Source organism: Stegastes partitus, unplaced genomic scaffold (genome assembly GCF_000690725.1).
Source record: "Stegastes partitus isolate 25-593 unplaced genomic scaffold, Stegastes_partitus-1.0.2 Scaffold1451, whole genome shotgun sequence".
In the NCBI taxonomy this organism is placed as follows: Eukaryota; Metazoa; Chordata; class Actinopteri; family Pomacentridae; genus Stegastes; species Stegastes partitus.
In genome coordinates, this window is record NW_007579182.1 from 107,834 (window position 1) to 122,437 (window position 14,604).

Here is a 14,604-nt window from a genome sequence, read left to right on the forward strand (position 1 = left end):
GACTGGAAATATTAGATGCTACCCTGTGATTAAAGTAAAGTCTCGCTCTGGCCTTAGAAACAGAAATGTGGGCTTTGATAATGTATCAAATATAAGGAACCTATCCCATCAACTAGCAGGGTGGGACTTTTTGTCACTGTGTCTTCAGAACTGGTTTCCAATTTAAACTTGTATGGCTTAATTACTCAATCACAATCCGTCATTGTGTAGTGCAGAATAGTTGGTGAGCTGGTGTGCTTGAGCTGCAGGAGGTGATTTAAAGGTTTGTGTAGATGGAAGTGGGGAATTGCAGCAGTGCAGAGTTGCATCTGAACCAGTTTAAGGCATGACGGAATTATTTTTCATGAAAAAAATTATGAAAAATATGTAATTTTGATGTATTGAGATGAGTTTTTTTAGGCTTTAATCCATGACCGCAGTGGCCCTTTAATAACTACCGAAGATAGTCTGTCAGTGATGGTTTTTGTAATGATTAAGAAATGCAAATCCATCCCCATCTCTTAATCAATGCCTTTGAATTGCCTCTACCACCAGGCAAAAACAAAAAAAAAAAGCAAATGATCAATTTACAATGACAACAGAAGCAGAGAGTCATTTTGTTTGAGAGGCTGGAATCAGGACATTTTGCATTTATTTATTTTATTTATTTATTTATTTGTTTTTACGAATGAGTCATTCATTTATCAAAAGTGGTAACTTTCTGTCCCTCGACTAATCAACATAATTGGTATTCTTTTAATTTGTAAAGCAAAAAGATAACGTACACAGCTAATCACAGTGTAGTGAACAATCGATATTGCTTTTTATAACAGTGAGAAAGTCACATTTTCAGCAAAACGACATTGCGAGTGTTTATTATTTTGTTCAAAAATTAATTTACTGACGCTGGTAAAACTATTTGTCATGATGCATTCACACAACGTGTAAATTGCACCTTCTTGCCTTAAAAAAATGCTATTGGGAAATAAATGTCCATACAGTGTGACACTGTGTATAAAATTACAGGTTTTGGTTTTGCTGTAAAATATTAGTTCAGACTTGCGTGTGATCGGTCGGAAAAACATGCGAACCCTTTGTTATCCGATGCAACTTGAACGCAACATAATCGTCAAAGGAGCTCGGGCGCCATCTTGCGGCCGTCCGGGTGAACGTATAAACAACGGCTCGTCGCTACGTGTCCCGCGGCTACGTTAAATCCCGCTCCTACAGGAACAGGCAGCGGCAAGTCGGCGGTGGAAGTCCATCCCGAGTCAAAGATGGGGGAAATCATCCTGCCTCGTCGCATGTTCCTCTGGTGCATGGCGGTCATTTATTTGGCCGCTTTCGTGTCCCTCTACGTGCAGATACCAGGTGAGACTGTTAGCTCCCTTCACTCTGCGCTGCATGTTAGCTTGTTAGCAGGGAACTTGCCCTCCTGCCTTCCTCCTGCTTTTCACGCTGTCCTACGTGGTGAGGAACCGCCTGGAAGTTTCCGCTCCTTCCTGGACGAAAAGCTAACTTTACGAGCTAGCCTCTGCTGAGGGAGAACCAACCTGTTGTTAAGAAGTTCGTGTGTTAGCCAGGACAGCAAACCCGCTGCTTTAACGGTGTGATTTATTTGTGTAGCCCAGCTGAAGTGCAGCAGACGTCGCCCATGTGTTGAAGGAAATGGATTTAGCCACAGTGGGAAGTTTTATACTGCATAGCTTTCCACAGTGCATTCTTAGTTCATTTCAAGGCATGGCAAAATGACATTAGTGAAAGTTTACAACCTACAATTGCTACTGAATGGATAAGATAAAACTGTATTATTATTGCAGGAACTTTTTTCTACCAGATATTGCTCAGAAAGAAACAACAAACAAAACAAATGCAGTACCTAAAAGTAGGAAAGCAATAAGATTTAGTGATAATACATTACTGAAATACAATAAGTGAGCTAGAATAAGTACGGCTAGAATTGAAAAGTAAAAAGTAATGCTGGCAAATATACTGAGATTATAGGTTATATCACACTTGATAATGAAATGTTGCACCTATAAAATAAGATCAAAATTAAAATGAATGAGTAGATCTTGAAATTGACACCCACATTTCTAGAAAATATTTAGTAAAATTCTTATACAGACACTAGACCGTTTAATTTTTAATCATACTTTTCTGTCCCCTTACATTGCAACCAACTACAAGTGTTGAAATATATCACATTTCTAATGTATGTTCAGTGTTTTTCTTTTCAATGAGGCCCTGCAGGAATTAATCCTGATGAGCAAAAACAAAATGTTTTATATGAGAGGATCCACACGATGATGGATGAGCTGCTCACCATCAGTGTATCAAAATATCAATCACCTTTTGGAAGAATGGTGTTCATCCGTTAAGTAGATTACATTGTTTGTGTCCAGGTCTCTATGGCAATGAGGGGCTGCTTCCCGCCCGTCGGCAGCTGCGTTACAGCGGGAAGCCTCTGCTGGATCAGCTGCTGTCCTCTCCCACCCTTCTGTGGCTGGGACCTCAGCTCGGCCTGGACACCCACACCGCCATGGAGCTGCTGTGTCTCGTCGGGGCCGCGCTGAGCCTCGCCGCCACGCTGGTGGAAGCTCTACGAGACAGCGTGGTGTTTTTCATCCTCTGGGCCTTGTACATTTCCATGTACCAGGTGAGTTTATCATGGCTTTTCTCTCTCACAGTGTTTCCAGTTATCGTGCTCATCCTCACTAAACATCTTTGTGTCACAGGTGGGGCAGGTTTTCCTCTACTTCCAGTGGTGAGTGTTTTGGACGCTATGATCGCAACAAATTATTCTTTCATTAACACACTACTTCTACAAACAACAGCTGGTTGTAGGAACTCAAGATGACAGTTTGCTGAGAGGTTTATGTCATCCTCAGTCCACTGTTTGCATCATCATAGTAATGTTTGTCTCTGCTGCTGTGCAACAACACTATAGATAACCTGCTAAACAAATGACTGATTCTCCCGTCTCCTGTTTTCTCTCTTACTCATCGCTCTTCACCTGTTGCACTTTCTACTAAACACTGCTCAGGGACAACTTGCTTCTAGAGACGGGGTTCCTCTGTGTCCTTGTCGCTCCGCTGACATTGATCAGGGGGTCACGAGGGGTCAGAGAGCACGATCGTGTGACCTTCTGGCTGATTCGTTGGCTGCTCTTCAGACTGATGTTTGCCTCTGGAGTGGTGAAACTCACATCACGTTGTCCCACATGGTGGGGCCTCACAGGTACGTATGAGTGTCTGTGTGGAGTAGAGTATGTCTTATTCATCCTATCATGATGCTTCAGGATTATACTGTAAGGAGACACGCTAAAGGGTCTCAGGTATGTTTTAAAGTCATGTAAATTAGTGTAGTAAATCCTGGAGGACTTTTGCTCCTGCGTCATTTTAATTAAGGGTTGGCTGATGTACAAACAAAACCACAAAGTAGGCGGCTACAGCAGAGCCAAAGGATACATTTTTAACTAAATTAATTTTATTGGGAACGAGTTTGAAGAACTCAAACGAGCAATAATTACAATAAAGCTAAATATCAGATCCTATAACTGATTGACCTCTATGATTACTAATTTTAACTTGCCAGTTAGCTGTTCTGTTTGTTTCCTTCTGTCCCTCAAACATCTTCCACCATCTGATTCCATTTCTGTTTTTTCTTTACTGTGTGTTGAACAGCTGTGACATATCACTATGAGACTCAGTGCATCCCCACACCGCTGGCCTGGTTTGCCCACCAGTTGCCAGTCTGGTGGCAGAAGCTGAGTGTGGTGGGAACATTTGTGATAGAGATCGCTGTCCCTTTTCTCTTCTTCAGTCCTCTGCGAAGGCTGAGGCTTGGGGCTTTTTACTTTCAGGTGAGTAAATATTCAAATTCACTGTTTCCCGTATTTGCTTACGTTCTTAATAAATTCTTATTTCTTTTATGGGAAGCTGCACCGTTAAATTTTTCTCTCTGAAACTGTGTAAAGGTGAAAAGTAATTGTGTTTTTTTTGGCATGTAAAGTGCTGCGCTAATGAAATGATTTCCTACTTTTGAGTAGGTGCTGCTTCAAGTTTTCATCATCTTGTCTGGCAACTACAACTTCTTCAACCTGCTGACATTGACGCTCTGTCTGTCTCTTCTGGACGACCGGCATGTAAATTTCTGGCTGCGCAAGGCAGATAAGACCAATGAGGAGAACAATGGTATGACACAGTTCATACTTTGTACACTTACAACATCAAAAATCGAGATATTTATCCTACATTTTACAGATCTTAAAATCTTGTACTAACCCCCCATACACACACGTTTATACAGCTGTAGCCCTGGTATAGTTTCCTGTACTTCATTTGTCATGAAGAACATATTATGGCCTACCTCATTACTGTGCTGCTCCATCACCATATTAAACACTCACTGACACCTACAACATCACATTTTGTAATAATTAAAAAAGAAAAAAATCATGTCTACTGATGCACACCACATGCAAAGCTGCGTTCTTTAGTTCTTCTCTCTCTCTGGTCTGCTCAGACTCCAAGCTGTGGTCGTGGCTGTGTTACCTGCTGGAGCTGACAGTCTGGGCTCTCGTGATCTTTGGGACAATCATCTTCTTCGACCTGCAGCTGAATACAGCTAAGAATGGCATCTCTTCCCGGACAGGTGTGTCTGCTTGTGTTCTTGCATGTGTGTATATAAATTGCATTTTGCAGGATTTTTATTCATGTTCTTGTTTTTGCAGCATTCACTTACCACCAGTTCAACGAGTTTCTGAAGACTGTTACTATCCCGAGTGTCTGGATCGGTGTCCTGTCTCTCACCTGGGAGATGGTCAGATCCATGTTCAGGTGTGTATATATGTAAACGTGAGCTTGTTCATGTGATTTGTTGCACTTCTTACCTGAGAAGAATGAGTTTACAACTGAAGTGTATTTGTAGGTGTGCGTGTGTCTCTGGATTCTTGAAGAGGTTCTGGGGTACGGTCCAGTGGACTCTGTTTGCTGCTGCTAGTGCGTCAATGTTTGCAGTCAGTCTGGTGGGTGATGTTGGAAATACAGTACTGAATGAACTTACTATCATGAAACTAGTGTGCCTTTGTGCAGTTGACACATTTCTACAAACTGGGTTTTTGCTTCTCTTTCAGGTGCCATTCACCTATATCGAGTATGACTCTAATGCCCGGCTGTGGCCAGGAGTGCGTCAGGCGTACAACTTAGTGGATCGCTACCAGCTGACTAACTCGTACGGTTTGTTCAGAAGGATGACCGGGGTTGGTGGGCGGCCAGAGGTTGTCATTGAAGGAAGCCATGACGGGATCGATTGGACGGTGAGGGATAAACAGTTATTTATCCTACTTTCTAAAATCTGTCACTGCACAATAACACTGTGCACATTTCAGAATTAACTGCTTTGCACTGCAGTAAGTTGTTTATATCAATGTGTATCTTTTCTTTCTCTTCCAGGAGATTGAGTTCATGTATAAGCCAGGGAACCTAAGCGCCTCTCCTCCTGTGGTGACGCCCCATCAGCCCAGGCTGGACTGGCAAATGTGGTTTGCTGCTCTCGGGCCTCATACACAGGCTCCGTGGTTCACCAGCCTGATGTACAGACTACTGCAAGGCAAAGGAGACGGTGAGCAGCCCGTGAACAATTAGAGCAGAAAGAACATTTCAATTGCTGCAATCTGCAGCTTCAATGTTCTCATGTAACTACCTAATGGGCCTTTCAGCTCTAAATCAGATGGAGGAGAAAGCCTAACTGTACTTTTTTCTACTTGTAACAACTTTTGACTGATCCAGTTGTGATAGAGTGAATCTGGCCTCCTGCCCCATCAGGAACCATTTAAATAGGCTTTTGTTTGTGTTGCATGTGCTAATTTGGTCGTTGTACTGTCAAAGGAGAAAAGCTTACAGGAAACTGTAATATTTTTACTTTGTAAAAGAGCATTGTCAAGAAATCCATCAAAGATGCATGATACTGTAAAGTTTTAATCTACTGAGAGCAGAAAGAGTTCTTTACCTGAGATGATCCGGTGTTGAGTTACACTTGGAAAGGCACTGCTTGGATTTAAAGTTTGCTTTGTGCCCTGCAGTGATTGAGCTGATCCAGACGGATGTATCGCAGTATCCATTTCTCCATCAGCCTCCTGCCTACCTCCGAGCTCACCGCTACAGATACTGGTTCACTGAACCAAAGGCTGACGGGTCAGTGCTCACTTTCTCCTCCTGATTATTCTTGCCTTTGTCACTTGCCTTGTGAAACATTACTGTCAGTTTTGAGCTTTATTTATTTCAGATTTGTCTTCAGCCCTTAAAATAAGTGAATTTAGGCATGGATGCTGGTATTTTTAACTTCATTTAATTTTCTCCGTACAAACTATGCAATGTTAGTAACCACCAATATCCAATGTTTGATGATTTACATTTGCCAAACATTTGTAGAATTGAGCATTTGATAAAAGGGAACCTGTTATTTAAAACAATGTTGTTTATTATTGGCCAAGTTGGTTTCCACACTGTCTCGTGTGTGAGGGACAGTCGCAGCTCAGGTCCTGTTCTTGTGAACCACATGTGTGTTTACCAAATCACTCAGTTAGTCCTCATTCTTTACAGATGTAAAAGTGAACAATGCAGCTTCAAAATACAAAAAAAATGATCTGTGTTCGGTGTTTAGCACACAGGATTTGACTGTGGCCATGTGAACACCTTATTTTAACTGCATCTCCAGAGGCCACTTGTGATTGGACCTTGCTTCCCTGCTTTACATGCAGAGTAACATGTGCATTGTTTGCATGAACAGCTGCATTCATACTTTTATCAGATAGCAGGCTTCAGGTCAGTTGGGTAGGCGCTCCTTCTCATGTGGATTTTTCCCATTTAAAGTGCTTCCATACAGATCCATAAAAATCATGTACATTGTACAAAAAACTTAATTCAGCATTTGTGTGGTTTAAGTTTATTCAGGTGATCAGCTACAGCCGTTGGCAGATTGTTTTGTGCTTGAAGTTTAAAAGCATAACTTCAGATCCTGCCACATTTTTAAGACATCTAATTTAAGAAGCGAAAACATTGTCATCTGTGACTGATTCTTCCTCTGATGTATATTCCTCTGGTGCGGTTTGGTTTAAAACATGTTCCCATGTATGATGCACACTGGACACTACCACCTTAATATTTCACACACAATGCGTATTTAATGTTTTTTGCCAGTAGTATGACACAGCGGAACATCACTTTTTGCATCTAGAGGGGTTGACATGGGTGCGGGTCTCAGCATGTACTCAGTGCATGTTGGGATTCATGCACAGTTATACTCAGAGCTGTCCACTTGTGATTGGATCACCTAAGATGCATGTTAATTCCAGGCGTGAACAGGGCCTTGGTTGCACTTATTTCATTCTTATATATGTTTTTGAGTATCCTCATGTGCACAGTATGAACAGGATATTTGCTGTTTGTGTCTTTGTTGGCAGGTCTTACCCACAGCGCTGGTGGAGGAGGGTCTACGATGAGGAATTCTATCCCGTGGTGCACTTGGGCAACACTTTCCTGGAGAACATGCTGAACCAGTATGGGCTCAAGGTAAGTCTGTCTGAATGTTTTCATGTAAAATCTTATTGACATGTAAAGAAGAAATGTGGGTTAGCAAATGTTCTCTTTTCTGATTTAACCCACTTGTGACTAATATTAAATTGTTTATCTGTAGGACAAATCGCCCCCACGGCGACCGTCCAACACCGCTGTTGCCCAGGCGGTGAGGTGGATGCGCTCTCAGATCAGAGGTGTTCCTGCCCCCACACTAATCTGGACCCTCCTCGCCTGCAGCGCCACCTTCAGTCTGCTCCAGGGATTGCGAAGCAGAAACAAAGGCACAGAAAGGACCTCATGTGCTGATGCTGACGCTACTGTGAGCGATCACAAAGAAAATGTGTCTGACAACTGCGAGAAGTCAGATGAACAAGAGGAGGAGGAGGAATACGATGGAGCAAACAGTGAAGACGACGTAGAGGAAGGAGAAAGTGAGGAGAAGGACGCTGTCAGTGACGACGAAGAGGATGTGGAGGAAGATGGCATTGAAAAAGAGGATACCCCTGAAAAGAAAAAGTTTTGAAAAAGATGCAGGTAATCCCCTCAGTCTGCTATCACCGCCTGCCTTTATAGAATCTCACCAAAATGACCAAAGAAGTTGTTTTGTGTTTCTGGATCTGCCACTTATGGGGAAAAAAAAACACATTTATTCTTTCACCTTCACTTTCCTGCACCATGAAGTACACACCTGTATGTCACTTAATCACTCTGGAGCAGTTTTAATAATGATGAAAGCCTTCCTGGTTGGTTCACATCCCGTCAGAATAATCATGTCTGTTGGAAGCAGAAGATGGAATTTAAACTCTAAGCTGAACTCTGATGTGTCCATCAGCAGGGTAAATGTGCTGTGTTTATGTTAAAGTGCCACACTGTGTCTCCTGATTGTGCTGTATGTTGTATGTTGTGTGTGTGTGTTTACTTGCCTCTTGCTGTATGTTCAGACCCAAAACAAACAAGCACTTTTACTTTTTTCCACAAATGAGTGTTTTGTTTTTGTCTTTTTTTTTTTTTAAGTATTAGAAATGAAACACCACACAGAACACTGCAGGTCTTTTAAAACATTTTTAAACATCAAAATACAATAAAATAAAAATAATCATTTGTACATGTGTTATTGTATGCGATGAATAGTAATACGTGAGCATAATTGTAAAAAGACATAAGATTTGCAGTTCGCCATATTCTAGGTAGCTTGAAACTTGATATATTAAAGGATATGTGGTGGTGGGGGAATGTAACTAAGTACATTTACTTAAGTGCTGTATTTTTAAGTAATGCAATTTTCTACTTTACATCATAAATAACAGTAAAACATTTTTCTGCAGAATGATTACTTTCGATACCGTCAGTACATTTCGCTGATAATTTTCATCCAAGTAAGTTTTTGAATGCTTGTATTTGAATAATGTGGAAGCAGGACTTTTACTTCAGTCGAGGATCTGAGTACTAAATAATATATGTTCAGTTAAAGTGTTGCGTTAAAGCAATACATGAAGCCATTCGTGTAGCACAACATTTATAATCATGCTGTTTGTCGGCTGATTTCTGTCAACACGGAGTCGCCGTCGACTTCTTTGTTTCACCACTGCAGCACTCCAGGACAGTACTTGTCGATCAGAGACTGGTAGTACGGCTTCAGCTTGTCGACGTCGGGCAGATCGGTGGTTTTTGTGTACAGGTCAAATTTGCTGTAGAAAGAGTTGAATTTTTAGATTAGAGCTACAAAAAAAAGATAACATGTATGAGAGGGGAAGATACTCACTTAAACTCGTTGACCCAGGGCATCATTTTCAGGTCTTTGTCGTTGCACAGGTGCAAGTAATCTCCATGGGAGTGCCAGGGGTAGAAGGAATGGAAGCGAATCATGTACAACCCCTGAAGAGACAGAAAACTAAATTTATGATGATGTCGTTGTGCAAAATTGTTGTGGTGGTTTTCTGCTGCTCATGACCAATAAGGAGCGTAGAATTGACATCTTGTAGTTCTGTTTGTGTGGCAACGGTGAAGCTAACTGCCACAAAATACGTTTACCAGCCTTGTAATATTCTTATTTACTCGCCTCTTCTGGGATGGAGCACTTGTTGAACTTCATAACTTGATAGAGATACTCTGAAAACAGCGTAACAGACAAAGACACTTCAAAGCCAGTCGACATTTAGATTTTTTTAAAAATGCAGCAGAGGTTTGACTGTGACTGAATATGAAGGCATCTCTTACCATCGTGGCCCCAGGACATGAGGACATTGTCGAGGCCACAGTTTGGTGCATAGATTCCGTATTCAGTGCTAGAAACGAGAAAAATACACAAGATGAACTCCCTGTGCACTGTTGTCAAAATCAACAGGATACCTTTAATGTTATTGAATATGTGAATACAAAATATTGTATTTGTTCCATTAATGAAAACTGATGATAGATTGCAGGTATCAAGAACTTAACCAAATGTTACAACAAGGTAAGAAGTTCAGATGCCTGTTTACATTTGCATTGTAGCAAGTGCGGAAAACAATGCTGCAAAACTATAAAATGTTAAAGTCCAGCTTTTTCTTATTTGTCATTTTTATGAAAATGAGGTAATCAAAACACATTTCTGTGTAGATCCCTCGCAGAAGCGACTGGCAGGCTTATTGCAGTGGGTTGTGTATTTAAAGAGTAACCAACAAATTAAAGGATTTATTACTTTAGCATTAGAATACCAACTTGTAACTGGGATTTTTGTCATCTGGGTTGTCCAGGAAGCTGTTCTCTCTGAAGACAACGGAGTTTTGAAATTTGCAGCCCACGGGGAAAGTGTCGCCCACTACGGCCCACTGCAGAACACACAGGAATAGTTGCCTGAGACTGCTGTATGATTTAATTATATCTTGCTGTGTATAGTACATGAAATGAAAAATATGAGGGCTTGTATTATAAACATGGCTCATACAAAAAAAGTGGTCATAGAAATAGCATTGAGCGTAACCAGAAGCCAACAAAGTAAAAAAGAAGACATGATAAAAACCTCAGTTTAAGGAAAAGCAAGTCTGAAAAAGTGGGACATCCAGACAGGACACTGAGCTCATATTCCTCTGTGAGATTGTCCAGAGCTTTGTGGTAAACCTTTCTCTTACCTGGGGTTCATCCCAAAGAGCCATGATCTTCCCAACGTCATGAATGAGACCCACCAGCTGGAACCAGTCTGGAGAGGGAAATATTTATCAGTCTAAACATACATGTATGTGCTTGTACAGAGCCTGTATGCATTTTTTGTCTCCCCCTCTGTATGACACCTTTGTCTGGGTGTGCCTGGCGGATGCCTTCAGCTGTCTGGAAGGCGTGGAAGGAGTTGGGAAAGTCCACGTCAGGATCAGACTCATCCACCACCTGATCCAGAGACATGACGGCGTCCATCATCCCCATCTTCGTGTGGTTGCATCCGGTCCATTCAGAGTGCTGCAGAAAGGTACGAGAGTCACCGCATCACTAGGGAGGTTTTATATCTCAAGTTTTACCGGAAAACCTTGAAACCCCCTAAAAAACCGGAAGTAATAATTACTTGAGCACAATTTCCAGGTACAGAGGGGTTAGGTTTCTAGTTAATTTTAAAATCACCCACGTTCACCTAAATGAGGCCTATTGTCTGTATGTGTTATGTCACCACTAATATTCTTCCTGTTGCTTTTTTTCCTAAAAGGGCATCTACTCTTTAGATATTAACGACGCTCTTTGGTCTCTTAAAAAGGCTTAAAAAGAGCCAAAGAGGTGCCAAGGTTTTCCTCAGGTCACAGATGTGAAATAGAAAATGTCCCAGGGTAACCTCTGTGAGAAAGAAAAAATGCAGTTAATTAAACAAAGTTGAGTCCAGACAGAACGTCTATGCTCTTTGCTTTTGGCTTTCAATTCGGAGGATTAGATAACATTTGTTTGCTCAGTCAGTCAGGTTTGCAAGAGACAAAAAAACAGTGTGCATCTTGTCCCTGTTGACAGATTTGTGATCAGAATTTGTCACCTGCTGCTCACCTTTTGCTTCACAAACTCCAGCGTTTGGTTGGTGTGCATCAGTTTGTACGTGTTGAAGACGCGGTCGAATAGACTTCCAGTCTGGAAAGCACAAAATACAATCACAGGAGTGCTGATGAAAGAGCAGGAGTATCACCATGTGACATCTTTTCTAATTTAATAAGACACAACATTAGAGTAACATGACATGCAGGGCAGGCCGGAGAGGAGCGGTGAAGCCCCCATTCAGTGCCAACACTGACTGCAGCTTAGACAGTGATGTATGATTATTATAAGTGTGTTTTGACCTTATCAGGAGAACTGATGCAGAACACTGCTGGCTTCAAATCGTATACAGCAGAAGTTTAAATGACAAATGTTTCAAAATTGTAGAATCTTTCAGTAACACTTCAAAAAGACTGTATTGATCATACAGACACCCAAGGGGAAATTCAATGCAACAAAAGTGACTACACCTGGAAATTTGTGATCAGTAAAACAAAACTAGAAAATACATTATTTCCTATGAATTGTATGAACATGGTTATAAAATGACCTATGAATACCAGAACTTAATCAGTTTTGGACCTATGGACCATGTATATCTGCATCATGGCTACACCTGGAAAAGAGGAGCTGAAAAACTTCACATATATAGAAAAGTATACAGAGAGCTCTGTGACCAACCAACAATCAGAGGAAACACAGTTGCAGCAGTGATCAGGAGGTACAGAACGAGCCATAGCACCACTTATCAGACGCCACACGGCAGCTATTCTCGATGACATCAAGATAAATTTGTTTGACTTAGATAGGGCCCGGCCTGTTTGGGGTAAACCTGGCCGACACAATGAACGCATAATCCTGAGAGTGAAGCGCGGCGGCAGAAGTGTGATGATATGAGGATGCATAAGTACAAAAAGGTGCTGGCGAGATGACATGTACAGTTGTGGGTATACCAAAAACAACTGGCTGACAAGTTGACTCCCAGTCTACAGAGGCTTAGCAAAAGAAGATTTTTTTTGCATAACAACAATCGAAACCACAACGCCTAAATCAAACAAGAGTTTCTGAAGAATGACCTGGGCAAGTTTGTCACCTAATGTGAATCCAATGGAGCCCCTTTAAAAAGAAAGATAGAGTAGCACAGTTCCTTCCGCAAAAAGCCACTCAAACAAGTCGTCCCTAAAGAATGGCACTGAAATGTGGTGTTCCCCATGCCAAGGAAAGATAACATCAGTCAGCTGGCATTACATAAGTGTTAAAGGGAGGCTTTGAATTACCTCAAAGTTTCTGTAGTCTTCCTTCTCTTTGGTTTCATTCTTCTCCAAATTTGGCCGATATGCTAGAGACGGATCTGGACCCTGCATTTGATAAAGCAGTGCAGGAAACATTTTTCAGGCTTTGCAAACATGCATCCTGATTTTAAAAGAAATTTAGAAATGATACTCACAATGTTGACAACCTTCATGGCTGACAGGTGAAGTCGTAGTAGCAGCTGTTGTGTTGCTCCTCTGCAGCTGACTGCCTGCTTCCCTGTCCGTATATAAACCCCCTGGTTGAAGCTGTAATGCTTTTGACTTGTGTGTGTGTAGGCCTTCAACAAGCACACACCAATGTTTAACCAAACCTCACCTAATGGGGGACCCTGTGTTGAACGTTGACCTTGTGTGTGTGCGTGTGTTTGTGTGTGACAGTGTGTGTCCATCCCAGGAAGTGTTTTTTAGTGATCAGCAGTTTGCTGATTTTAACTTATGTAGAATGACTCAGTGCTTCTTTCTTCCATAGTTTGATTTTTTAGGATTATTAAAAAAAAAAATACACACATTTGCACTCATTTACAGGTTTATTTTTAATGCTTGTGTAATACATTCTGTGGAGTAGATCTATTATTTATACCTGTAGCTGATCCATGCTTCTCTTCTACACTGATCTGTACTGACCTATGTTCTACCTGCACAAATGAAGAGCACGTACATTTTTGTATATAATTTCCGCGTATTCAACCCATTATGTATACAAGCCCTGGCTTGTGTGTTTCTCAGTATCAGAAGTCCTGGTTCTCAGCGTTAGTTGGTACAAATCTGTGCGCACACACACACAGATTAGGAGGAAAACTATTTGTTGAAACAGAGGTGAAGTTGACCAAAAGATATTCAAACAAGTTTCCGTCGATGACCCAGGTCTCACAATTTGTTGTCGATTCCCGGCCACCAGACGTCCTGATTGGCATCAGTCCCAGCAGGTCACCATGTGTCTATTTAGTCGCTTTGCACTGACTGCGTGAACGGATGTGAAGAAATTCTTCACATTTATCTGCTTTTCCATGGAGCTGAGTAGATAATACTGTGATGTGATCTTTGGATGTAACTTTTGGCTTGCAGCCCTTGTCTCTACTCAAAGAGGTCAATGACGAGGGACACACGTACAAAACAACTTCACAAATATTTGAACGGGACGGACATTTGGTTTCTGTCCCTGTTAATAATGTATATAAAAAAAAATTATTAAAATATAAAAAAAATAAGAAATAGCAGCATGAGCTATTTTAAAGACTGCAGGACACAACTTAGGTCAGATACATCAGGTAGTTGGTCTGAAAATCTCTCAGGCTCACTACTTGTTTCACTTTTGTTTGGGGCAGGGGTGTGTTTGGGGGGTGGTTGAGCCTTGGTCCAACTCTCAAATCTGGTTGGTCACCTTAAAAACCACCCCAGTTCTGCTAACATTGAAGTGAAAGTTGAGTGTATTTACACTTTACAGCAGATCTTGGCTGCACAAATGTGACTAAAGTTCTAGCTGTAGAGGGAGCTGTGTGAAGTGTCACTCTGTTTCATGGTAGGGACTCAAGGTTTCATTAGAAAATGAAATAGAAATGTAGGATTTAGCATTTTGACCCCGACCGCAGATAAAAAGATGGGTTATCTTGGTGTCTGCAACCTGACTCTGATAATGTGTGTTTCTGATCATTTCATTCAGGCCTTCATCTGTAACATTTTTTTGTTTGGTTCAGTGCACATCTGTCAGTGGAGAAAATGTTGAGTTTCTTTACTATCCATCCATTATT

At 41.4% G+C, this 14,604-nt stretch overlaps 2 protein-coding genes across 2 annotated transcripts; one reads left to right on the top strand and one right to left on the bottom strand.

The window, feature by feature from the left end:
- The first annotated feature begins 1,197 nt into the window (after positions 1-1,197).
- Positions 1,198-8,664, top strand: lmf2a (lipase maturation factor 2a). Its single transcript, XM_008299713.1, has 14 exons — positions 1,198-1,350; positions 2,385-2,638; positions 2,718-2,746; positions 3,026-3,219; positions 3,666-3,844; positions 4,031-4,175; positions 4,507-4,635; positions 4,715-4,820; positions 4,912-5,008; positions 5,117-5,299; positions 5,436-5,604; positions 6,065-6,176; positions 7,445-7,553; positions 7,678-8,664. The coding sequence occupies exons 1-14, from the start codon at positions 1,257-1,259 to the stop codon at positions 8,080-8,082; spliced, it is 2,205 nt and encodes a 734-aa protein (XP_008297935.1). The 5' UTR covers positions 1,198-1,256; the 3' UTR covers positions 8,083-8,664.
- On the bottom strand, positions 8,558-13,068 carry miox (myo-inositol oxygenase). Its single transcript, XM_008299712.1, has 10 exons — positions 12,991-13,068; positions 12,821-12,901; positions 11,559-11,639; positions 10,829-10,991; positions 10,670-10,737; positions 10,260-10,369; positions 9,777-9,844; positions 9,619-9,668; positions 9,322-9,434; positions 8,558-9,247 (listed from the first exon to the last, which is right to left on the bottom strand). The coding sequence occupies exons 1-10, from the start codon at positions 13,006-13,008 to the stop codon at positions 9,139-9,141; spliced, it is 861 nt and encodes a 286-aa protein (XP_008297934.1). The 5' UTR covers positions 13,009-13,068; the 3' UTR covers positions 8,558-9,138.
- Between the last annotated feature and the right edge of the window lie 1,536 nt (positions 13,069-14,604).

What these genes read in the sequence shown, in the direction of transcription:
- lmf2a (XM_008299713.1), top strand. Translation starts at nt 1,257, where the DNA reads ATGGGGGAAATCATCCTGCCTCGTCGCATGTTCCTCTGGTGCATGGCG. An exon ending in ATGGTCAGATCCATGTTCAG is followed by an intron (nt 4,821 to 4,911) that starts GTGTGTATATAT and finishes GTGTATTTGTAG; the next exon opens with GTGTGCGTGTGTCTCTGGAT. An exon ending in ATGACGGGATCGATTGGACG is followed by an intron (nt 5,300 to 5,435) that starts GTGAGGGATAAA and finishes TTTCTCTTCCAG; the next exon opens with GAGATTGAGTTCATGTATAA.
- miox (XM_008299712.1), bottom strand. An exon ending in GACAAAAATCCCAGTTACAA is followed by an intron (nt 9,845 to 10,259) that starts GTTGGTATTCTA and finishes TCTCGTTTCTAG; the next exon opens with CACTGAATACGGAATCTATG. An exon ending in CATGTCCTGGGGCCACGATG is followed by an intron (nt 9,669 to 9,776) that starts GTAAGAGATGCC and finishes CGCTGTTTTCAG; the next exon opens with AGTATCTCTATCAAGTTATG.